The sequence below is a fragment of the Heptranchias perlo genome, chromosome 8 (assembly GCF_035084215.1).
Source record: "Heptranchias perlo isolate sHepPer1 chromosome 8, sHepPer1.hap1, whole genome shotgun sequence".
In the NCBI taxonomy this organism is placed as follows: Eukaryota; Metazoa; Chordata; class Chondrichthyes; order Hexanchiformes; family Hexanchidae; genus Heptranchias; species Heptranchias perlo.
The window spans coordinates 78,535,205-78,559,811 of record NC_090332.1 but is presented as its reverse complement, the minus strand read 5'-3'; the positions used below and the strand labels follow the sequence as shown (position 1 = coordinate 78,559,811).

At 41.0% G+C, this 24,607-nt stretch overlaps 1 protein-coding gene across 5 annotated transcripts in view; it reads left to right on the top strand.

The window, feature by feature from the left end:
* The window catches only part of ralgapa2 (Ral GTPase activating protein catalytic subunit alpha 2), a 483,733-nt gene that overhangs the window by 273,652 nt on the left and 185,474 nt on the right, over positions 1-24,607 (top strand). For all 5 annotated transcript variants that reach the window (XM_067989407.1, XM_067989404.1, XM_067989406.1 and 2 more), the window contains one exon: positions 19,868-19,939. In XM_067989407.1, coding sequence (XP_067845508.1) covers positions 19,868-19,939 — 72 coding nt within the window. The remainder of the gene's footprint in view (positions 1-19,867; positions 19,940-24,607) is intronic.

Here is a 24,607-nt window from a genome sequence, read left to right as displayed (position 1 = left end):
AAAATAAAATATACGGGGAGCAACAGAGAGCAACAAAGTTTAAAGGGGAGTACCTGAGAAAAGTAAAATTAAAAGGGGGATTAAGCTAAGTTGGTGGGAAAATGAATTGCAAAACCTGGTGAGATAACAGTTTAAAGCTCAGTTAAAATTCTAAGTTTCTCTACATGAAAGAGGTGGGGATTTATTTTCTGATTTAAAAGTAGAAAGAACTTTCTAAACTTTATGTAGAATAGCGGCCGTATGGAGTGTTTGCTTAGGCACAAGAAAGCCAGGTGTGGGAAAAAAGATGCAAAAAACTGCCTGTTGATCAAAAAACTAAAGGAAAGGATTGTGACGTTAGAAAATAGGGTACAGGAACTATTGGGGCTAGATTAAAGTGATGGATAATTGAGGGCAAATGGACAATACCGGGGGTAAATGATTCACCATAGGTATGTGAAGTGGTTGGGCGGGCACTGAACATTGAGAGCAAGTCATCGGGGTCTGGACATGGGGATGGCTTCAGTCAGGTAAAGGGATGTCAAGAAAAGTTGATAAATGCTGAAGAATACCAAGAAAATAGGGATATTGAATGGAGTAAAATTGGATGAAGTAAAGTAGGATGATGTAACAGGAACGATAAGAAAGTCTGTGGAGCTACTCAAGAAATTACAATTATAAAATGATACCAAGCACTATCCCATAATACAGAAGGAAATGAGGTCATGGAGTGAGAGGTAGTGAGACAGCCAGAGAGGGCACATGGAGATTGTAGTCATTGGATGCTCTTTGTTCAGGAAGGTGGATAACCATTTGTGTTGAGTTGCTTATCTGGAGCTAAAGCAGTTATTTTTTTTATTCGTTCATGGGATGTGGGCATCGCTGGCAAGGCCAGCATATATTGCCCATTCCTAATTGCCCTTAAGAATTCCTCCTTCCTCAGGTGAATGGTGTGGAAATGAAATTTTCGAATCCTTCGCATTTGTAAATCACAGAACAATGCCTGGTGATTACTGCCCGTTGCCAAGGCAATCACAGTTGCCAAGGTCATTGACTGTCTTCCTTCTCTCTCTTTTTTTTGGGGGGTTTGTATATTCGGTGGCCTTTTAGGTGACACCTCTCTGTCTGCTCACTGTGATTGCCTTGGCAACGGGCAGTAATCACCAGGCATTGTTCTGTGATTTACAAATGCGAAGGATTCGAAAATTTCATTTCCACACCATTCACCTGAGGAAGGAGGAAGCCTCCGAAAGCTTGTGAAATTTAAAATAAATTTGTTGGACTATAACTTGGTGTTGTAAAATTGTTTACAATTGTCAACCCCAGTCCATCACCGGCATCTCCACATCATGCCCTTAAGAAGGTGGTGGTAAGCCACCTTCTTGAACCGCTGCAGTCCGTGTGGTGAAGGTTCTCCCACAGTGCTGTTAGGTAGTGAGTTCCAGGATTTTAACCCAACGACGATGAAGCAAAGGCGATATATTTCCAAGTTGGGATGGTGTGTGACTTGGAGGTGAACGTGCAGGTGGTGCTGTTCCCATGTGCCTGCTGCCCTTGTCCTTCTAGGTGTTAGAGGTCGTGGGTCTGGGAGGTGCTATCCAAGAAGCCTTGGCGAGTTGCTGCAGTGTATCCTGTAGATGGTACACACTGCAGACACAGTGTGCTGGTGGTGAAGGGAATGAATGTTTACGGTGCTGGATGGGGTGCCAATCAAGCGGGCTGCTTTGTCCTGAATGTTGTTGGAGCTGCACTCATCCAGGCAAGTGGAGAGTATTCCAACACACTCCTGACTTGTGCCTTGTAGATGGTGGAAAGGCTTTGCGGAGTCAGGAGGTGAGTCACTCGCCACAGAATACCCAGCCTCTGACCAGCTCTTGTTGCCACAGTATTTATGTGGCTGATCCAGTTCAGTTTCTGGTCAATGATGACCCCCAGGATGTTGATGGTGGGGGATTCGGCGATGGTAATGCCGTTGAATGTCAAGGGGAGGTGGTTAGACTCTCTCTTGTTGGAGATGGTCCTTGTCTGGCGCGTATGTTACTTGCCACTTATCAGCCCAAGCCTGGATATTGTCCAGGTCTTGCTGCACGTGGGCATGGACTGCTTCATTATCTGAGGGGTTGCAAACAGAACTGAACACTGTGCAATCATCAGCGATCATCCCCATTTCTGACCTTATGATGGAGGGAAGGTCATTGATGAAGCAGCTGAAGATGGTTGGGCCTAGGACACTGCCCTGAGGAACTCCTGCAGCTATGTCCTGGGGATGAGGTGAATGGGCAAAATTGTGGCAAATGGAATTCAATGTAGACAAATGTGAGGTCATCCACTTTGGATCAAAAAAGGATAGAACAGGGTACTTTCTAAATGGTAAAAAGTTTAAAAACTGTGGATGTCCAAAGGGACTTAGGGGTTCAGATACATAGATCATTGAAGTCATCGAGTCATAGAGTGATAGAGTTATACAGCACGGAGAGAGGCCCTTCGACCCATCGTGTCCGCGCCGGCCATCAGCCCTGTCTACTCTAATCCCATATTCCAGCATTTGGTCCATAGCCTTGTATGCTATGGCATTTCAAGTGCTCATCCAAATGCTTCTTGAATGTTGTGAGGGTTCCTGCCTCCACAACCCTTTCAGGCAGTGAGTTCCAGACTCCAACCACCCTCTGGGTGAAAAAGTTCTTTCTCAAATCCCCTCTAAACCTCCCGCCTTTTACCTTGAATCTATGTCCCCTTGTTATAGAACCCTCAACGAAGGGAAAAAGCTCCTTAGTATCCATCCTATCTGTGCCCCTCATAATTTTGTACACCTCAATCATGTCCCCCCTCAGCCTCCTCTGCTCCAAGGAAAACAAACCCAATCTTCCCAGTCTCTCTTCATAGCTGAAGCGCTCCAGCCCTGGTAACATCCTGGTGAATCTCCTCTGCACCCTCTCCAAAGCGATCACATCCTTCCTGTAGTGTGGCGACCAGAACTGCACACTACTCCAGCTGTGGCCTAACCAGTGTTTTATACAAAGTGTCATGAACAGGTGCAGAAAATCATCAAGAAGGCTAATGGAATGCCGGCCTTTATACCAAGGGGGCAGAAGTTATGCTGCAGCTATACAAAACCCTGGTTAGACGCACCTGGAGTACTGTGAGCAGTTCTGGGCACCGCACCTTCGGAAGGACATATTGGCCTTGGAGGGAGTGCAGCGTAGGTTTACTAGAATGATACCCGGACTTCAAGGGTTAAGTTGCGAGGAGAGATTACACAAATTGGGGTTGTATTCTCTGGAGTTTAGAAGGTTAAGGGGTGATCTGATCAAAGAGTTTATAAGATATTAAGGGGAACGGATAGGGTGGATGGAGAGAAACTATTTCCGCTGGTTGGGGATTCTAGGAGTAGGGGGCACAGTCTAAAAATTAGAGCCAGACCTTTCAGGAGCGAGATTAGAAAACATTTCTACACACAAAGGGTGGTAGAAGTTTGGAACTCTCTTCCGCAAACGGCAATTGATACTAGCTCAATTGCTAAATTTAAATGTGAGATAGATAGCTTTTTGGCAATCAAAGGTATTAAGGGATATGGGCCAAAGGCAGGTATATGGAGCTAGATCACAGATCAGCAATGATCTTATCAAATGGCGGAGCAGGCACGAGGGGCTGAATGGCCTACTCATGTTCCTAAGATGGTTGCAAACGCTTCAGCCTTGTTTTTCGCACTCACGTGTTGGGCTCTGCCATCGTTGAGGATGAGGATGTTCACGGAGCCGCCTCCTCCCGTTAGCTGTTTAATTGTCCACCACTGTTCACGACTGGATGTGGCAGGACTGCAGAGCTTTGATCTGATCCGTTGGTTGTGGAATCACTTAGCTCTGTCTATAGTAAGTTTCTTCCGCTGTTTAGCATGCATGTGGTCCTGTGTTGTAGCTTCACCAGGTTGGCACCTCATTTTTAGGTACGCCTGGTGCTGCTCCTGGCATGCTCTTCTACATTCCTAATTGAATTAGGGTTGATCCCCTGGCCTGTTGGTAATGGTAGAGTGAGGAATATGCTGCGCCATGAGATTACAGATCGTGCTGGAATACAATTCTGCTGCTGCTGATGGCCCACAGGCCTCATGGATGCCCAGTTTTGAGCTGCCAGATCTGTTCTGAATCTATCCCATTTAGCATGGTGGTAGTGCCACACAACACGTTGGATGGTGTCCTCAGTGTGAAGACGGGACTTCGTCTCCAAAAGGACTGTGCGGTGGTCACTCCTACAATACTGTCATAGATGCATGTGCGACAGGTAGATTGGTGAGGACAAGTAGATTTTTCCCTCGTGTTGGTTCGCTCACCGCCTGCCGCAGGCCCAGTCTGGCAACCATGTTCTTCGGGACTCGGCTAGCAGTGGTGCTGCCAAGCCACTCTTGGTGATGGACATTGAAGTCCCCCACCCAGAGTACATTGTGTGCCCTTGCTACCCTCAGTGCTTCCTCCAATTCATCAGCTGAGGGAGGGCAGTAGGTGGTGATCAGCAGGAGGTTTCCTTGCCCATATTTGGCCTGATGACCTGAGATTTCATGGGGCCCGGAGTCAATGTTGAGGACTCCCAGGGCCACTCCCTCCTGACTGTATACCACTGCACCACCACCTCTGGTGGGTCTGTCTTGCCAGTGGGACACACCTAGGGATGGTGATGAAAGAGTCTAGGACGTTGGCTGAAAGGTATGAGTCTGTGAGTGTGGCTATGTCAGGCTGTTGCTTGACTGGTCTGTAGGACAGCTCTCCCAATTTTGGTACAAGTCCCCAGATGTTCGTGAAGAGGACTTTGCAGGGTCGACTGGGCTTGGTTTGCCTTTGTCATGTTTGGTACCTAGTGGTCCGACCAATTTTATTCTTCTTGTGTCTTTTAGTGAGATTGTACAACTGAATAGCTTGCTAGACCATTAAGAATCAACCACATTGCTGTAGGTCTGGCATCACATATAGGCTATTGCTGATGCTAGTTTTTTTTATTCCAGATTTTATTTAATTGAATTTAAATTCCCCAGCTGCTGTGGTGGGATTTGAACTCATGACTCCAGATTATTAGTCTAGGCCTACTGGATTGTTAGTCCAGTAACGTAACCGCTACTCTACCGTACTGAGGAAAAGTTGCAGGACCTACTGATGGGGACAGGTACAAACCCAGTGATTATAGTACGTATAAGGATAAACAAGAAGGGGAGAAATCATATCGGGAGTTTAAAAATCGCCCTCAACTTTCTAAACTCAAAGGAATGCAAGCCAGGTTTATGCAACCTGCCCTCATAATTTAACCCTTTAAATAATTTTAAATGATATAAGGATTTGGTAGAGTAGATACAGAGAAGCTACTTCTTCTGGTGGGGGAAACCAGAATAAGGGAGCACAATCTTAAAATTAGAGCTAGGCCATTCATGGGTGAAATTAGGAAGCACGTTTTCACAGAAAGGGTAGTGGAAATCTGGAATTTTCTCCCCCAAAAGGCTGTGGATGCCGGGTCAATTGAAATTTTCAAGATTGAGATCGACAGATTTTTGTGAGGTAAGGATATCAAGGGGTATCGATCAAAGGCGTGTAAATGGAGTCGAGATACATATCGGCCCTGATCTAATTGAAGGAAGTATACGCAGATGTATGATTTTTAATATATTGCTAGTTAATCTCCTGTGGTATTGCACATAGTAATTCTGAGATTATTGTCACTCTTATCTGTATCTGTCTTTTTTGCTTTTTCTCTCTGTTTTCTTTATTACAACAGTGACTACACTTCAAAAAGTACTTCATTAACTGTAAACCGCTTTGGGATGTCCTGAGGTCTTGAAATGCAATTCTTTCTTTCCTTCTTTCTTTCTGTCTTTTTTTTCTGTCTTTCTCTTTCCCTCTTTCCTTCCTTTCTGTCCGTCTTCTGTCTTTTTTTTCTTTTCTCTTTACTTCCCTTCCCCCTTCTCTTCCCTTAATTATTTCTTTTGCTTATCGTTCTGTCTTTTTTCTTTCCATTTAGGTTTATTGGTGGCATGGCATGCCTCATTGGCTCCCTTCCCCAATCACTGATGCTTCCTTCCAACACCTGACTCCCATCACGTCTCCTTCCCCTTAATTTTCTCACTACCCTTTTCTCCTCCTACATTCTCCTCATTCCTATCTCTATGGCTAGCTCTTCCTCTTGGAACTTTCCACTCAATACCTGTATCCTCTTCTCATCTTGCTCTGCTCTCATGCTGTCACTTACCTCACTGTTAACCCTGTAGCCACTCTCCCACTACTGCATTCACCATCAACCATGTTGTTGTGAAATATGTCATTTTTTTGCTTTTGTTGTTTCGTTTCAACACATATTTTGACAATAGAAATTTCTGTTACTGACAAAAATATGGCAGACGTAAAACATTTTTCAAAAGCATTTTAAATGATTTACGAGAACCTGGTGGCTAGATTGTGCAATCACAGTGACAAGTTATAGAGGTAAAACCCAGTATAATTGTGGACATAGGAAATTATAATGGGTAAATGTTGACCCCAAAAATATGACCGAAACATTACAACAGGAAGTCAAGTTATGCAGGCAGGAAGTGTGCACATACTTAATATTTTTAATATAAATATCTAGATAGTTTGATTAATGCTTTCCATCCTCTTTGAAAGCCATTAATTATCAATGTTATGCCTCCCCTAGCCTCTCCATTATTTCATTAGTCTGTGCCCCTTTCTACTCCATTATTTATTTAATTTCCCCTTCCAACTCTTTTTCTACTCTCAACCCCCCTCTTTCATTTCTATTATTTACTTATTTCATTCTGCCCTCTAAAAACAGTTATTAACATTACAAATCTGCTACCTCCCCCCACCTTAAACCCCTTCTTTCCACCCCTAAACTTCAAATCCTTTCCTTAACAACCAATTGCGCCCTCGACTTGCCAAGAGCAATGCCCTGGTAGATCCATTGGTATGTAAAGTATTTCTAACATATATAGAATATATCTTCTTCATACATATTAAAAGTTAGAAAAACTGCAGTATTTGTTTAATGTATCAAAAAATGTATTTTGCTTAGTGCCAGTGAGCACCAACATGATTTTGCATTAACCATGTTGGGAACAGTTTTAATGCTTGTACCGCACTGTAGTTTGAAGACAACATGGAGCAAAAGTAAGAAAATTTGTGACTTTTATATATTGACATCTGTGCAAAAAAAAACACAGAACCTGCCATAACCAGAAAGAATTTTGGAAATGCATCAGTTTTTAAAAAAATAGATATCAAGGCAGTCTTCTAGGAACCTGCCTCAAGTTATTCACCAACTTTTGAGGACCAAGAGAGCTGCAAGGCAAGTAAGTAGGAGTACCTGTTGAGATTGATATCACAGCTAGTCATGCTTTGAAGACACAGAACAGTAGCAAATGAAATAGTCTTTCGCTCTTACATCCGTGACTCTTCTGATCCTCTCTGCCACTTGGATAATTTCAGGCTGAACCCGTTCTCACTTTGAATCATAGAACCTTTGAATTTTGCAACACAGAAGGAAGTCATCTTGTTCACTGTACCTGTGCTGACTCTCTGAATGAGCTATCCATTTTGTCCCATTCCCCTACTCTTTCCCATTTCCTTTTAAATTTTTCTTTTTCAAATGTTTATCCACTTCCCTTTTAAAAGCTACGATGGATTCTGCTTCCACCACTATTTCTGATAGAGCATTACATGTCCTAACAACCCTGTGTGTAATAAAGTTCTCCAGTTTCTCCCTTTATTTTTTTTGGTGAATGGTTTTAAATTTGTGCCCTCTGCTTACTGACTCACTGACCAGTGAAAATAGGTCTTCCCTATTTACCATCATAACATGTCTATCAGATCTCCTTTTTTGTCTTTATGAACTCCAGTTTCCTCATAACTAAAGCCTCTCGTTTGTGGTATCAGCTTATGAATTTCTTCTGCACATCCCCATGCCATTGACATCCTATCCAAAGTAAGGCACCAAAAACCAGACACAGTATTCCACCTGCAACCTAACCAATGATTTGTATAGGGTTAACATTGCCTCTTTTGTACTCCCTATCCCTGTTTATAAAACCTAGGATCTCATATGCTTTTTTTTACAGCTTTATCAGCTCTTCCTCCCATTTTCAAAGATCTGTGCATCTGAACCTCCTAAGTCACTCTGCTCCTCCACTTCTTTTTGAAGTTGTATCATTTAAAATGTATATGTTCTCTCCATCTCTTCACATTTCTCTTAAATCTCATTTGACATTGGTTTCCCAGGTCTACTACGCAGTCCACATCCTCCTAAAGTTGTTTTCAGTCAAGTTCACAGTTAACTACATTTCTTATTTTTGTGTTGCGTGCAAATTTTTCTTTTTCTTTTTTGCATATGTAGGTAGATATAAAAAAAGTACAATAAAAACCTTATTAACTATTGTTCTCTGTTTCCTCTTCATTAACTAACTTTCTGTCCATGCTGCCACGTTCACTTTTATCAACAAGCCTGCTGTGCACAGAGCAGTAATAGGACAGAATATGCCATCCCCTACGACCTGTGTGATACATACAGCTTGCCACTTTTGACCACATTATTGGTGTGAAGCCTCCGAAATGTTGCTGACTTCCAGCTGAAATTCTCACCCCTAACGTTTGCCCAATGTGGACTGCCCCAGTTTCAGCATCTCCCAAGTATTCAATGTGGTTCATCCTCTCCAAGGATTCATAGAGAGGCTCTTGATCAGAAGATAATGAGGACCACAGTTGTGCTATTACAGTTTGAGCATTTCCCCAACTCTTCTACACATGTTATTGCTAATCAGTAGTTTCTATAAGCAGCTCTTAAGATCTGAAATCTGTGTCTTTATTCTCCTCCACGTGCAGCTTAGCATGTCTAAGTTTAATCATTAAGCCCTAATTGCAATATATTGCTCACTGGACAATATGTGGGATGCCCATCATGTTATCCTGTTACCTGAGAAGGAAGGAAATAACATATCACTGGGAGAGATACAAAGAAGAGCAAAGGGTGACAAAACAGATAGTAGGAGCTACAAAAAGGGAGCAAGAAAAGAAACTTGCAAGAGATATCAAAATCAACACAGAAAAATTTTACAATTATATTAGGGGAAAAAAGGGTGGTCAAGAGCAATATAGTTCCCTTAAAAACTGATAATGGTGATATTGTAAATGAAAATAAGGAAATGGCGGACATGTTAAATACTTACTTTGCATCAGTATTTACAATAGAGGAAGAGGATAGCATGCCGGACACCCCAAGGAAACTAATTTTGAATCGGGGATGGGGACTCACCATAATTAACGTAAGCAAATTAACAGTAATGAAGAAAATAATGGCACTAAAGAGTGACAAATTTCCAGGAACAGATGGTTTCCATCCCAGGGAGAGTAGGGATAATAGGTAGGTACTCACATTGGCAGAATGTGACTAGTGGAGTCCCGTAGGGATCTGTCTTGGGGCCTGAATTATTCACAATATTTATTAACGACTTAGATGAAGGCATAGAAAGTCTCATATCTAAGTTTGCCGATGACACAAAGATTGGTGGCATTGTAAGCAGTGTAGATGAGAACATAAAATTACAAAGCGATATTGATAGATTAGGTGAATGGGCAAAACTGTGGCAAATGGAATTCAATGTAGACAAATGTGAGGTCATCCACCTTGGATCAAAAAAGGATAGAACAGGGTACTTTCTAAATGGTAATAAGTTAAAAACAGTGGATGTCCAAAGGGACCTAGGGGTTCAGATACATAGTTCATTGAAGTGTCATGAACAGGTGCAGAAAATAATCAATAAGGCTAATGGAATGCTGGCCTTTATATCTAGAGGACTAGAGTACAAGGGTGCAGAAGTTATGCTGCAGCTATACAAAACCCTGGTTAGACCGCATCTGGAGTACTGTGAGCAGTTCTGGGCACCGCACCTTCGGAAGGACATATTGGCCTTGGAGGGAGTGCAGCGTAGGTTTATTAGAATGATACCCGGACTTCAAGGGTTAAGTTACGAGGAGAGATTACACAAATTGGGGTTGTATTCTCTAGAGTTTCGAAGATTAAGGAGTGATCTGATCGAAGTTTATAAGATATTAAGGGGAACGGATAGGGTGGATAGAGAGAAACTATTTTCGCTGGTTGGGGATTCTAGGAGTAGGGGGCACAGTCTAAAAATTAGAGCCAGACCTTTCAGGAGTGAGATTAGAAAACATTTCTACACACAAAGGGTGGTAGAAGTTTGGAACTCTCTTCCGCAAACGGCAATTGATACTAGCTCAATTGCTAAATTTAATTGTGAGATAGATAGCTTTTTGGCAATCAAAGGTATTAAGGGATATGGGCCAAAGACGGGTATATGGAGTTAGATCACAGATCAGCCATGATCTTATCAAATGGCGGAGCAGGCACGAGGGACTGAATGGCCGACTCCTGTTCCTATGTTCCTATGTTCCTATGATTTGAAAGAAGTAGGTGAGAATATTGCAGATGCCCTAACTATAATCTTCCAAAGTTCTCTTGATTCAGGAACCATTCCTTTAGATTGGAAAATTGCACGTCACTCCACTATTTAAGAAAGATGAGAGGGAAACCAGGGAATTATACACCAGTTAGCCTAACATCTGTTGTCGGGAAATTACTAGAGTCTATAATTAAGGATAGAGTGACTGAACACCTTGAAAATTTTCAGTTGATTAGAGAGCCAGCATGGATTTGTAAAGGGTAGGTCATGCCTGACGAACCCGATTGAATTTTTTGAAGAGGTGACTAAAGTAGTGGACAGGGAAATGTCTATGGATGTTGTTCATATGGACTTCCAGAAGGCATTTGATAAAGTCCCATATAAGAGACTGTTAGCTAAAGTTGAAGCTCATGGAATTGAGGGCAAATTATTGACCTGGTTCGGAAATTGGCTGAGTGGCAGGAGACAGAGAGTAGGGATAATGGGCAGGTACTCAAATTGGCAGGATGTGACTGGTGATGTCCCACAGGGATCTGAGTTGGGGCCTCAACTATTCACTGTATTTATTAACGACTTAGATGATGGGATGGAGAGCCGCATATCCGAGTTTGCCCTTGACACAAAGATCGGCAGTATTGTAAGCAGTGTAGATGGAAGTATAAAATATGAGAGATATTAATAGATTAAGTGAACAGTCAAAACTGTGGCAAATGGATTTCAGTATAGGCAAGTGGGAGATCATCCACTTTGGACCTAAAATGGACAGATCAGAGTACTTTCCAAATGGTGAAAAGCTTGAGGTCCAAAGAGACGTAGGGGTCCATTTACATAGATCATTAAAATGTCATGGACAGGTACAGAATATAATCAAAAAGGCTAATTTAATGCTGGCATTTATACCAAGAGGACTAGAATACAAGGAGGTAGAAGTTATGCTACAGCTACACAAAGCCCTGGTTAGACCACACCTGGAGTACTGTGTTCAGTTCTGGGCACCGCACCTTAAGAAGGATATATTGGCCTTGGAGGGAATGCAGCGTAGATTTACTGGAATGATACCCGGACGCCAAGGGTTAAAGTACGAGGAGAGATTAGACAAACTAGGGTTGTGTTCCCTGAAATTTAGAAGATTGAGGGATGATTAGATCGAATTTTTCAAGATATTAAGGGGTACTGATAGGGTAGGTGGAGAGAAACTATTTCCGCTGGTTGGGGAGTCTAGGACTAGGGCACATAGCTTAAAAATTAAAGCCAGGACTTTCAGTAGTGAAGTTAGGAAACACTTCTACATGCAAAGGGTGCTAGAAGTTTGGAACTCTCTTCCACAAACGGCAGTTGATACTAGCTCAATTATTAATTTTAAATCTGAGATTGATAGATTTTTGTTAACCAAAGGTATTAAGGGAAATGTGGCTAAGGCGGGCATATGGAGTTAGGTCACAGATCAGCCATGATCTAATTGAATTTTGGAACAGGCTCGAGAAGTTAAATGGCTTACTCCTGTTCCTATGTTCCTATATCGCCAGAACAATGCATACAGGTCAGTTCTGTTAAAAGACCGATAATATAGAGACACAAAAGAGCCACAGGAAGACACCAAATAGTACACAACTCTACTTTTGTCACACTCCTGTTATACTGGTTATTTTTTAATCAAAATAAACAGAAAAATACATAAATTTAGTGAATTTCCATAGATTTTGCTGCAAAAATGCCCCAGGATTTATATTTATCCTGTGATGCCGTAACAGGAAAAGATGTATTGGGACAAGGGCAATTTGGCTCTAAATGCATCAGTTACATATAATAAGAATCAAACTGCTTGATTGGTCTGAAGAACCATTTTTGTGAAGACAATAGGATATACTAATAAAGAGATGCTGTCTTTTTTTCCCTTAACTCTTGTTCCTGGAGCAGATGAATATCTACAATCTCGCTGTATATTTTTAATCCTTATGAAAGAAAAAGAACGAGAACAATATCCAGACTTCTAAAAATTGGGCTTACCCGCATCATTTTGCAAATTCTATCTGTGAAGAATGTGTTAACACCCCAACAGCATCCTTGTACCTGTTGTCTGGCTTTGAACCACAGGGACCATTACAGCATGTCTGTTCACTCATGGCTTATTACCTGGAACATTTGCTAAGCTGAAGTACTCAGCACTGTACTAGTCATCACGGGTGCATTGTGTGGGAGTTTCAATAGATAACATTCAAACGTTGCAGAAGCCCCTTGATAGTGACAAGTTCCACCAAATACTTTTTTCAAATTCTTTTTGCGAAACAAACTGCTGTGTAATCTTTAAATTCTTGAAGTGAAATCAAATTAATTACAAAACCACTTCTGTCAGTGGGAGGTAAGTTAAGTGAAATAAAAAAACATGTTATAGCTTTTAAATGGTGTTCTTAGCATCGCATTTAAAAGCAAAATCTTTGTGTGTGACATAGCATTAAAAGTCTATTCTAAATAGTATGTTTTCCTTAGTTTTCAGCATACTGGCAATTCATTTCTGTCACGTGCCTGCTATAAATCCCTCTTGACTAATTTGACTTCAAATTGCATTCCTTCTTGCTCTGTCCCTGTTGCACTATCTATTTCCAGTGAGGTTTCTCACTGCAGTAAACAAATTACTCAGTTAAGCATATATGCAGTGCATTCCTTAGAGCCGTCCATAAACTTGTCTTGATGCTTGTATATGTTTTAGAACCATAGAAAAGATACAGCACAGAAGGGGGCCATTAGGCCCATCATGTCCGTGCCAGCTCAAAGAACAACCAGGTGCCCATTCTAATCCCACCTTCCAACACCCGGTCCATAGCCCTGCAGCCCTTTAAGTGCAGGTCCAGGCATTTTTTAAAAGAGTTGAGGGTCCCTGCCTCTACCACCAATTCGGGCAGCGAATTCCATACACCCCCAACCCTCTGGGTAAAAAATTTTTCCTCATGTCCCCTGTAATCCTTCCACCAATCAGCTTAAATCTATGTCCTCTAGTTCTTGAACTCTCCACTAGGGGAAATGGATACTTCCTGTCTACTCTATCTGGGCCCCTCATAATTTTGTACACCTCAATCAAGTCACCCCTCAGCCTCCTCTGCTCCAAGGAAAACAACCCCAGCCTATCCAATCTCTCCTTGTAACTGCAATTTTCAAGCCCTAGGAACATTCTTGTAAATCTTCTCTGCACTCTCTCCAGACCAATTACGTCCTTCCTGTAATGTGGTGACCAGAACTGCGCACAATAGTCCAACTGCGGCCTTACCAGCGTTTTATACAGTTCCATCATTACATCCCTGCTTTTGTATTCTATACCTTGACGAACAGCGGAGAGCATTCCGTATGCCTTCTTCACAACCTTATCTACCTGTACTGCCACCTTCAGGGACCTGTGCACGTGCACTCCAAGGTCTCTCACTTCCTCTACCCTCCTCAATATATTCCCGTTTACTGTGTATTCCCTTTAACTGTTTGCCCTCCCTAAGTGCATTACCTCATACTTCTCCGGGTTGAACTCCATTTGCCACTTTTCCACTCGCTCCACCAACGCATTGATATACCTGTATACACAGGTCTCCCGTGCAATGACATATTAGGCACAGTTTTTGAATGTCATTTTTTAAACTATGTGAGGGAAATCATTGGAAATGAGTTCCATTGTATCAAATGTTGACCTCTTCGCCATGCTAATATCTGGTGGCACTGTGTGTTGAAAACTGACATGCAGTGCCATAAACTGGTGAGATATGTTTTGGATCCTACACTAGGGGAGATGGGAAATTAGATTGGGATCTACTAGCCTGCTTCTGCATCTGCTTGTGGTCATCAAAGAGCAATATTACAAGGCAGCTTTCTATGCCTTTTAGAGCAAAGAGAGGAGAAAATGGGATAGTCTGAAGAATAAGTGTATGATTTCAAAAGAGAACATGTACACTCAAAAAAAGAAATATAAACTTCAAAGGACTTGCAGTCGACACCAAAATGTCAATTGCTTTCTCCTTCTTTAGGTAGAATAAGAATCATTCATATTTAAATTATTGAAATTTCAGGCCACTTTATTTGAAGATCCCAATGTCTTACACAGAATTAATTGGTTAGTTGGTTCATACTTATTATGTTGGTCTGAGAATGATAAAAGCTAGAAAGAAATTAACAACATATAAATGGACACTGTCTCCCGAAATGTGTTTCTCAGACATTCTTTTGGTTGTTTACAATAACCCACTATAGTGATGCATTTTGTACAGAATTGCATCAATGTGTTATTTGTGCATTATAATCAATATGATGAAAATGATGCACACCCTTTCCGTTTGCTCTCCCTTCCCAAACAAAAATTGTTTTCCAAGCACTTCTCTTCATTTTCTTTTGAAATCTTACACGTATATAAAAATTGTACTTGTCTAAGGTGAATTATGGATAGATACCTGGCCCCAAGTTTAAGGTTAGTGAATGCAATAATGGCACAGCTACAGGGGTAAATACAAGCTAAAATCCTTTCAGGGATCCTATGCACAACTGTAATCCAATCCTTGACCATCTGTTGTTTTGTGTACAATGTGTTCAGGTACCTTTTTTCCCTTGCATCTGTTAGTTGATGAAAAGTGGCCAGTAATACGTCAGAGTGAGTTGGCTCTGCAGGAGAGGATGTAATTGATAATGAGGAACAGTGGCATACCTGCCAGTTCTTTCTCCAAATAACTCATGCCATCACACTTGAAATGTGGATCCTCTGTTATACACTGCAGCAATTTACTTAGCTTACTTAGAACGAAAACCCTACCAAGTTCTGTGTTTGTGCATTTGTTTATTTTTCTTTTCAAACTATTAGTTGCTCAAATTTCAGCATTTCCGCATCTAGATTGTATACTCTTGTTAATCATGGTTAACTATTCAAATGCCAGTATCTATCTATACCAAGATGTTGTAAATGCCAGTACCGGAATTGATCATTAGTTTTTTCTGAATATACCAGTATTTGAGTTTGTTGCTAGGACAGCAACAAATATGGCAATACTGACAACAGAGCAAGATAAGAACTGGTCAGTTGAAGGAGCTCTTGTGGACTTACACTCACCCCAAACTGAATTGAAATGGCCACATGCCACTTAAGACCTTTAAAAGTGAAAAAAAAATGCATTCCATCAATTTGAGCCACTTAATTCAGGACCAGGTAACAGGGGGAAGGCTTTATAATACAATTCATGAATACATTATCTTCAGCCAAATTATGGGCTATAAATTGGGCCCCATAGCGCCCATTTTGTAGGCACTACGTGGCCTCTTAAGGACCCAAAATGGCATCTGGAATGCACGCGCACACTTCTAGCGTGATGTGCGCTGGATGCCATCTTGGTTAAGGCGTTTGCACACGCGCAGATAACAAACACCAGCAACATGTAAAGTAGGGAGAATATGCAGTAGATCTGTGTGCAACGCTGATTTAAAAGGACAGATGCGATTTTGGAACTCAGTGCTCCAGCCAATGCACTGTCTTAACCTTGCACAGCTGAACAGGTCGTAAACATCATGGAGGACCCTCCACCAGTGCTATTTAAAGGAATCATGCAGGAGTTACAGGTTCATTGCTGGATTATTACTTCTGGCTGTTGATGTATTTGTCCCTGTTTTTGGAGGTCTCCTATACTTGAAAGTAGGACTAGGGCACATAGCCTAAAAATTAGAGACAGGACTTGCCCAGGAGTGAAGTTAGGAAATGCTTACACGCAAAGGTAAAAGTTTAGAACGCACTTCTGCAAACGGCAGTTGATGCTAGCTCAGTTGTTAATTTTAAATCTGAGATTGATAGATTTTTGTTAGCCTCATATCCCTTAATCCCATTGGTTAAGGCAGGTGTATGGAGTTAGGTCACAGATCAACCATGATCTGTGACCTAACTCCATGAGGGGCTAAATGGCCTGCTCCTGATCCTATGTTCTTACAATAACGTTTCAGTACTCTACAGGGAGTGGCCTGGCTAGCTGCCAGGCAACAGCAAGGGTACTGGCAGAGTGGCAGGGGTGGAACAGGAATGCCGTCATCCTGAGAGAGGACAGCAGGTTCATGTTTCATGGAGCTACTGTCACTTGCTGCCTCCCACCTTCTCCTGCAAGAAAGCGGGACGTGTGTCATTGAGTGTCCTGCAGGATGTTTGGGTGATGTGCCTGTCATGGTTGAATAGCTGCCAGTTTGTGTGACCTGTGAGTTGTGGGTGTGCGGCTTGCATTAGTGGTAATGTGTGAGGGTGAGAGGAAGTATCTGATTGGAAGAGTTGAGTACTGACTGAGTGTGTTTTTTGGTATGTGGGTGATGGGGGTGCAATGCGTGGAGCAGTGGATGAGGCTAGTGGTGCAGTTGGTAGGAGATGCCACTTGATAGTTAATCTCACCCACCTTAACCACTCGTGTCAAAGCATTGAACTTCTCCCTGCACTGCATCCATGTTCGTGGTGCTTTGCGCCTGACATTGACTTCATCTCCTATTGCCTGCCACTGCCTCTTGAGCATGTGTCTGGAGGGCCTCTTCCCCCACTGTGGATATAGGATGCCCCTCCTTCTGTCCACCTCTTGCACCAAGGCCTCTAGCGCATCAGCAGAGAACCTTGGTGCACGCTGTCTCGCAGGCGTGGTACAAACTCAGATCGGCAGATTGGTGAGGCCGGGCGTGCAGATTAGAGGATGTGGGATTTAGTAGTGCGCAACCTTTATTCAATGTTTTAACATAACTCAACAGTTTGTAAACATAGGGACGGGACCTGCATCTGTGTTTTACGTGTGTTATCTGACCTCCATGCAGACCCATGTCTTATATTTCGCAAATAAGAGGTGCAGGCTGTCTTTACGTGATGCTAGCCACTTGCGCAATATTGGGGCCCCCTGCTAGTGAGCAGTCACTCAACAGCGCAGCTGGGCCTGGCTGTCCGCAGGTATTAGGTGAATGACCAGGGAACATGAATGTTACCTGCATCTCAATGACCGGGCGTGGATTAATTGCGCACCGCGACCCCCGCGTCTGGTTTTGGGAGTTATCCAATTTAACCCGCTATATCTCTGTGCAAATAGCGTAAAATACTTTTTGGATTACTGCAAACAGTTCCAGATATTTTTACAATGAGTATGAATCTCTCATGCAGGAGAAATGTTTGCAAATTCTACAATGGTTCATTGGGTTAACTGAGTGTGTAACTGAACCATACAGACCAACAAAAGTCCTATCGTTGATCCCTGATCTGTGCTGAGTTTGCTAATATCTGCTGAGGCCAGGGTAATGGTGCTTCAATTGTCCCCTGTGCCCCTGGCTTAGGGAGGAACATCAGCCAGGGTTCCTGCTAATGTTTGTTGTCCAGTGACCTGCTAGAAGTGTGTGTGGACATCGAATGTTAACAGGTTGACCTTGGATGTGATGCCCACCATGATAGAATAGCCTGCCATCATTCACCATCTAGAAAAAGAAGAAAAGAAAAAAAATGGTTGCAAAACCCTGAAAAATAATAAGGAAAATCAGTAATTTTCCCAAATATATATTTTTTAAAACTGCATTGATATGCAATAAATCCCCATACACTGTATTAATCTTGTGGAACAACTCCAGTTATGATGAATGTCTTCATAATTCTTAAGTTTCTAATTGCTTTAAAACATTTGATGCATAAGTTACATCAGCAAAGTCAATTGTGAAATAAATACAATCTCCACCCATTTTAATCTGACTATTTCTCACTTGTGGGATAAGTGTAGTGCTTCCTTGTTCTATAAATTATACCAAAGGCACAGTAAGTGTTTCATTTATTTTGATTTTGTAATTTTTCCCTTTGGGGAAAACCACTGGCAGTTTGTAAACTATTGAGCATTTGATGAGCTTGACTGAAACTTCAGTTGCTATATAGCTGGTGTCTCAGTTGCTATCTGCTCAAACATTATGCATATCATGAAATTTGAGTAGGACATGTGGCAGATGGATAAACCCAAGTTTGATTTATAGAATGTTGCAAGCCATAGTGTTTAGAGCAAACTTATTTGTACATCAAACTATAATATGAATTATTATGAATTTCATTTTTAAATATGATTTAGGTACATTTTGTAATCTATGAAAAAATCTGGTCATATTCTTCTGAAAGTTATCTTTCACTTCTCTTGTATATGGAAATTTTACACCATTGTTGGACAAAACATTTAGACAATGGTAAAGATCTGTTCCCTTTTAAATCCTTGTGATATCATCTGGGTTATTTGTAAAAGCAGATCCCAGATTAGCTGGGACACATATCATTGAGAGACTTGCATCATATTGGTGAAGTCTTGAGTTAAGATTTTGAGAGTAACTGATGTGCTTCTGTGCTCATTGGCCCATGATTTTCCACCCATTAAGGTGAACAGGTAGAAAATTGCAGGAATAGAAGCAGAAAACTCTGGCCCAAGAGGTTCACAACCAGTATCCCTTTCAGAAATTAAACAAGTACAGATAAGAAAAACAAGACATTAACATCCATTTTCCCTGGCTGTTTCTATTGACTTTTTGAACATTTTTATTGAAATACCCAGTGCTAATAATACCATTTGTGGGCAACTGCCAATGTTGTTACCAGAATTAAAACAGAAAATGGTGTAACATTTCATCAGAAGCCTCAGAGAAGAGAGGGTGTATTGAGAGAAATAGAAAGCTGTAGTAGTGAAAGTAACAGAGTAGTTTAAAACAATGACGATCCAGTGAGCCAATTTTTAAGCATTATCCGAGAGTCAAGCCTCAAAATAGTCAGCCTGTTTCCATTGGATAATTAAGGAAAGTCCAAAAAATGTAGCTGCTTAACGATCAGATATATCCTATATATTGTTTTGCAAAAGTCTATGAAAATTTTGCCCTTAAAATCTAAAAAACTATCTTGCATTCGTACAGATAGTTTAAAATCAAATAGTGGCAGCAAGAAAATAAATCAAATGTGATTATGGGTTAATCAATTGTTTGTTTTTCAACATCAGCTTAAAAACTGATCTGTAGTGTTTCCAAAGAGCAACTTCTTCTGCATTTATAAAATCTTTGATGTTGGTTTGGGAAGGTTTGATTGTTTTCCAGGTTTCATCAATAGAATTCTGTGAATATTTCATCATTCTCAAAATATTCTGTTAAAACTGCATTGTTCCATTTTGTGCTAAGCTTGTGTGCTGAAGATTTATGATATAGCTTGGTTAAATCTTATGAACATTAGCTTTTACTTACAGTGTAAGGTTAGGTGTCACTGTCCAGTTCCTCTGAATTGTTGCAGTGTTGCATTGATTTGAAATCCAAACAAATGATTTTTATGCCTAAAGAGTTTTTTTTAAATACACATGAATTCCTTTTCAATATAAATTCCTAAATCGTATATTAGTATTTGTAGGAAGGAAGTTGGTATTTGTTGCAACATTTTTCTCTTCTCAGTTCTAAGTTATACCTATCCTTTGTTTTAAGGAATAGTTTCCATCTTCTGAAGAAAAACTCAAAGCTATTAAGGGAACTAAAAAATTTGGATTCAAGGCAGTGGTGAGTATATTTCATAACATTATATGCACTGTGAAGTGGAAAGAACAGCAATTAGGCAGCTCTCAGTGGATGTGATATTGAACCACATTGATCAACAGTTGTTTCTGGAATAAATGGATAGTGCTGCCTACTAATTCAGAAACCTTGGAACCTTCTAAATTCTGGTGAGCTACACATACCACCATTATCATCCATTTAATAAGACTGCTGAAGGAATTATTTGTCAAACAGAACATTTTCAGCAGTGCGTTAAGTGATTTCTGCACTGCATAGATTAATCTTCTACAATCCTCTGTGTAAACTCTGATCATAAAACAAACAGGATGTTTCAACTTGGATTTAAACTGAATTCACTCTTTTGAATACTAAATATTGGTAGCAACCGTCCCATCATAACACCCATTTTTAAACAGTGACGTATTTCAAAATTATTTGCTGCAAATTTTTAATGCAGAATTTTGTACAGCTGGTTACATTTATTGAATCTTGGAGTGTTGGATTCTAAGAATTCTGAAATGTTGTAATGTTTGCCTTGGTGTAGAAATGTCACGAGGCCTTCATAAGGTCCATGATTCAGTTCTTTTTGTTATAGCTATCACACAGTTCCACAAATGACAATTGATTACTTCCAGTAATGACGCTTGTATTTTTATATATTGTATAACCAAATAGCAGTTTAATCTTTTCAGTAGATATTAATTGATGGTCAGGATGAATTAGATAAATGCATAGAAACAGGTTTGTTTTGTACCAGTAATCATCAGTGCACAAACAAGCCTAAACCATTACAACAACTTCATTTATATAGCACCTTCAATGTAGAAAAACATCCCAAGGCACTTCACAAAGGTGTATGGAAAACTAATTACAGGATTTTGATGCATATCTGTAATTCATACCAGTAATTCTCAGGTATGGACCATTTCCTACTTTTTTCATCCAATCTTGGCCTCCAATATCAAGCATTGCCAGATCATATATAACATGAATTAGGTGCAGGTAAAGCTGACTTTATAATGCCCCAATTATATGCTTTAATCTTTGGTCATTGCAGCCCTATTTGGTCTGGTGAACTCTAGCCCATTAAGAAACTCCTCTTGTGTAGGACCCTGACAGAACACAGAGAATGAGATGTTCAACCCATCCGTGTGGGCTCAACTTAAATTAAAGAATAGAAATCATAGAATGTTACAGCACAGAAGGGGGTCATTTGTCCCATCAAGCCTCTGCAGGTGTTTTTCTCCATATGAGATGCATATTATGATCCCACTCTTCTGCTTGTTCCCCATGACCTTTAATATTCCTTTTTTTAATCTGCTATCTAATTCCCTTCAAAAAGAATTTATGGACTCTGCTTCAACAATGGCAGAGAATTCCAAATTCCAGTAAAGATTTTTTTCTAACCTCCCCTCTAGTTATATTTGTGATTATCTTTAATTTGTGCCCTCTCATTTACTGTTTTGCCAACCATGGAAACAGTCTATCACTATTTACCGTAGCCATTTATAATCTTGAAGATGTCTATCAGGTCAATCCTCAACTTTCCCAGCTCCAGTGAAAAAGGCCCTAACTTGCCAACTCTTCCTTCATAACTGTAACCCTGGTAACATCCTAGTAAATGTACACTGCTTCTTTACCATTACTTTTATATCCCTCATATGATGGGGTGCCCAAAACTACAGACAACGCTTTCAACTATGGCTAAGGACTTGCACAAGTTCAACATTATCTCCTTGCTTTTGTATTCTATGCCTTTAGATACAATACCAAGGATTCTGTCTGCCTTTTTACATGGCCTTATTTACTTGTACTTTCACCCTTTAATGTGTGGTAAAGTAGTGGTGAATTGAAGTTAAAATTTAGTTTAAAATTTAACTTAGAACTTTGAAACTTTAATAGAAACTGCAAGTCAGTTAACGGTTAACAGAATTGCAAGTCAGTGGCAGTTAACAGTCAATCAGCTGTAAGTGATTGCCTGAATAGGGGGTGATTACTGTGATCTGGAAGCTGATTGAGCAGTTGTAACTGGTGTTTCTCAAAAGGTGTATAAATTAGAAGGTTATCTGCTGAAGCACAGAGAAGGAAGTGCTAATTTTTTTAAAAAGCAAAAAAAATCAAAACAGACAAAAAAGTAATTATCTATAAATAAACATAGACTAAGATATGGCAGAGCAGGTTGAGTGTCTGGACTGCAGCATGTGGTAGTTTCTGGACAGCGAGACTGTCCGTAGCAAACATATCTGCAGTGGATGTCTTCGCCTCAAATCTCTCCGGCTCAGTGTCATTGAGCGGGAGTGCGAGTTGGAGACACTCCGACACGTAACAGCGGGGGAGGAGTATCTGGACAGTTTGCTCCAGACCTCAGTCACACCTCGTAGAGAGGTACAGGACCAGATCGGGGTTGGTGTGACCCACAGTGTACAGAGTAAAGGGAACCCAGATGAGCTAGAGAACGAGGATTCTGCAGAAACTGATCCTATCCAACAGGTACAATGTACTTGCTACCTGTGAAGATAAGGATGAAGACTGTCAGAAGGACAGTCAGAATGTTGACCATGACACCTTAGAGCAGGAGGCTGTCCATAAAGACCATAAGAGATAGGAGGAGGAGGAGGCCATTCGGCCCCTCAAGCCTGCTCCGCCATTTAATGAGATCATGGCTGATCTGATTTTTTTTTTTCCTCAACTCCACTTTCCTGCCCTTTCCCCATATCCTTTGACTCCCTTGCTGATCAAAAATTTGTCTAACTCAGCCTTGAATGTATTCAATGACTCAGCCTCCACAGCTTTTTGGGGTAAAGAATTCCAAAGATTCACAACCCTCTGGGAGAAGAAATTCCTCCTCATTTCCGTCTTAAACGGGCGACCCCTTATTCTGAGACTATGCCCCCTAGTTTTAGATTCCCCCCTGAGGGGTAACATCCTCTCAGCATCTACCCTTTTGAGTCACCTCAGAAACTTGTATGTTTCAATAAGATCTCCTCTCATTCTTCTAAACTCCAATGAGTATATTCCCAACCTGTTCAATCTATCCAAAGGGAGAAGGAGGAGAAGTGTGATGTGGTAGTTGTAGGGGATTCAATAATTAGGGGGACAGATAGCATCCTTTGTAAGCAGGATCGAGAGTTCCACCTGGTGCCAGGGTGAGGGACATCTTGAACCGGCTTGAAAGGATATTGGAGAAGGAGGGGGAGGATCCAGTCGTTGTTAGTCCCAACACGGACCACAACATAGGAAAGAATAGGCAAGAGGTCCTGTTCAGAGTACCAGGAGCTAGAGCTAAATTAAAAAAACAGGACCTCAAGGGTTAGAATTTGTGAATCACTACCCGAGCCATGTGCAAATTGCATAGGGATAAGCAGATTAGGGAGGTGAACACATGGCTGATGGAGTGTTGTGGGAACGAGGAGTTCCATTTCATGGGACACTGACACCAGTACTGGGACAGGAAGGAACTGTACCATTGGGACGGGTTTCACCTGAACCGGCAGGGTCCTAGCGGAAAGGATAAATAGGGCGGTCACAAGGACCTTAAACTAGTAAATGGTGGGGGGGGAGGGCTGAGGTGGAAAAAGTAGTATAAATAATAATTCCAAAACAAACGTAAAGGAAGAGAGTCGACCAATAGTTACAAATTATGCTTTAGGCACTACAGGCAAAGGGAAAACTAAAAGATGTAAAGTAATTAAATCAGGAGAGAGAAATAAGAAATATGTGAGAAAAACAACATTAGAGCAGGTTAGGGTGTGTGGCCAAATATGGGTTATTTACACAAACGGAACAAATTGAATGAAATACAGGCGCAAATTCAACTAAGAGGGTACAACATGATAGCCATTACTGAGACATGGCTGCAAGACGGTCAGGACTGGGAACTTAATATACCAGGCTATAAGGTCTACAGGAAGGATAGGGAAACTGGTAGAGGGGGAGGAGTACTCTTAGTGATTAAGGATGAAATTACTTCAATGATAAGAGAGGATATAACGAGAGGTAAGCAGGCAGTGGAGACTTTATGGGTACAATTAATAAATAGAAAAGGATTTTAAGACTGTAGTAGGAGTTATGTATAGGCCTTCTGGTAACAGCTGTGAGGTGGCAGAATGTATAAATGCAGAGATTAGACAAACATGTAGCAAAGGCAGTGTGGTTTAAAGGGGGATTTTAAGTTTCATGTAGATTGGGATAAGCAGTCGAGCTCATGTCGGAAAGGTAGCAAATTTCTTGTGTGTTCAGGACAGCTTTCGGCAACAATATGCCCTAAAACCAACAAGGGGGCAGGCCATATTAAATTTAATAATGAGTAATGAGCCAGATTTATTTAACAGCCTAATGGTGCGTGAGCATTTATCTAATAGTGATCGTAATATGATCGAGTTCAACATTGTGTTTGAAAGGGAGTAACCTGTAAAAGCTACTAAGATTCTAAATTTAGCTAAGGCCAACTTCAACAGGATGAGACAGGGACTGTCCACAGCAAACTGGGCAAATCTGTTAATGGGTAAAATGACAGACGATCAGTGGGAGGTGTTCAAAAAAGAATTTAACGTGATACAGAATCAATTTGTACCCCTAAGGGGCAAAAGCTCTACTTGCCAAAAAAAACAGCCATGGACGACAAAAGAAGTACAACTAAAAGAGAAAAACATACAAAAATGCAAAAAATAG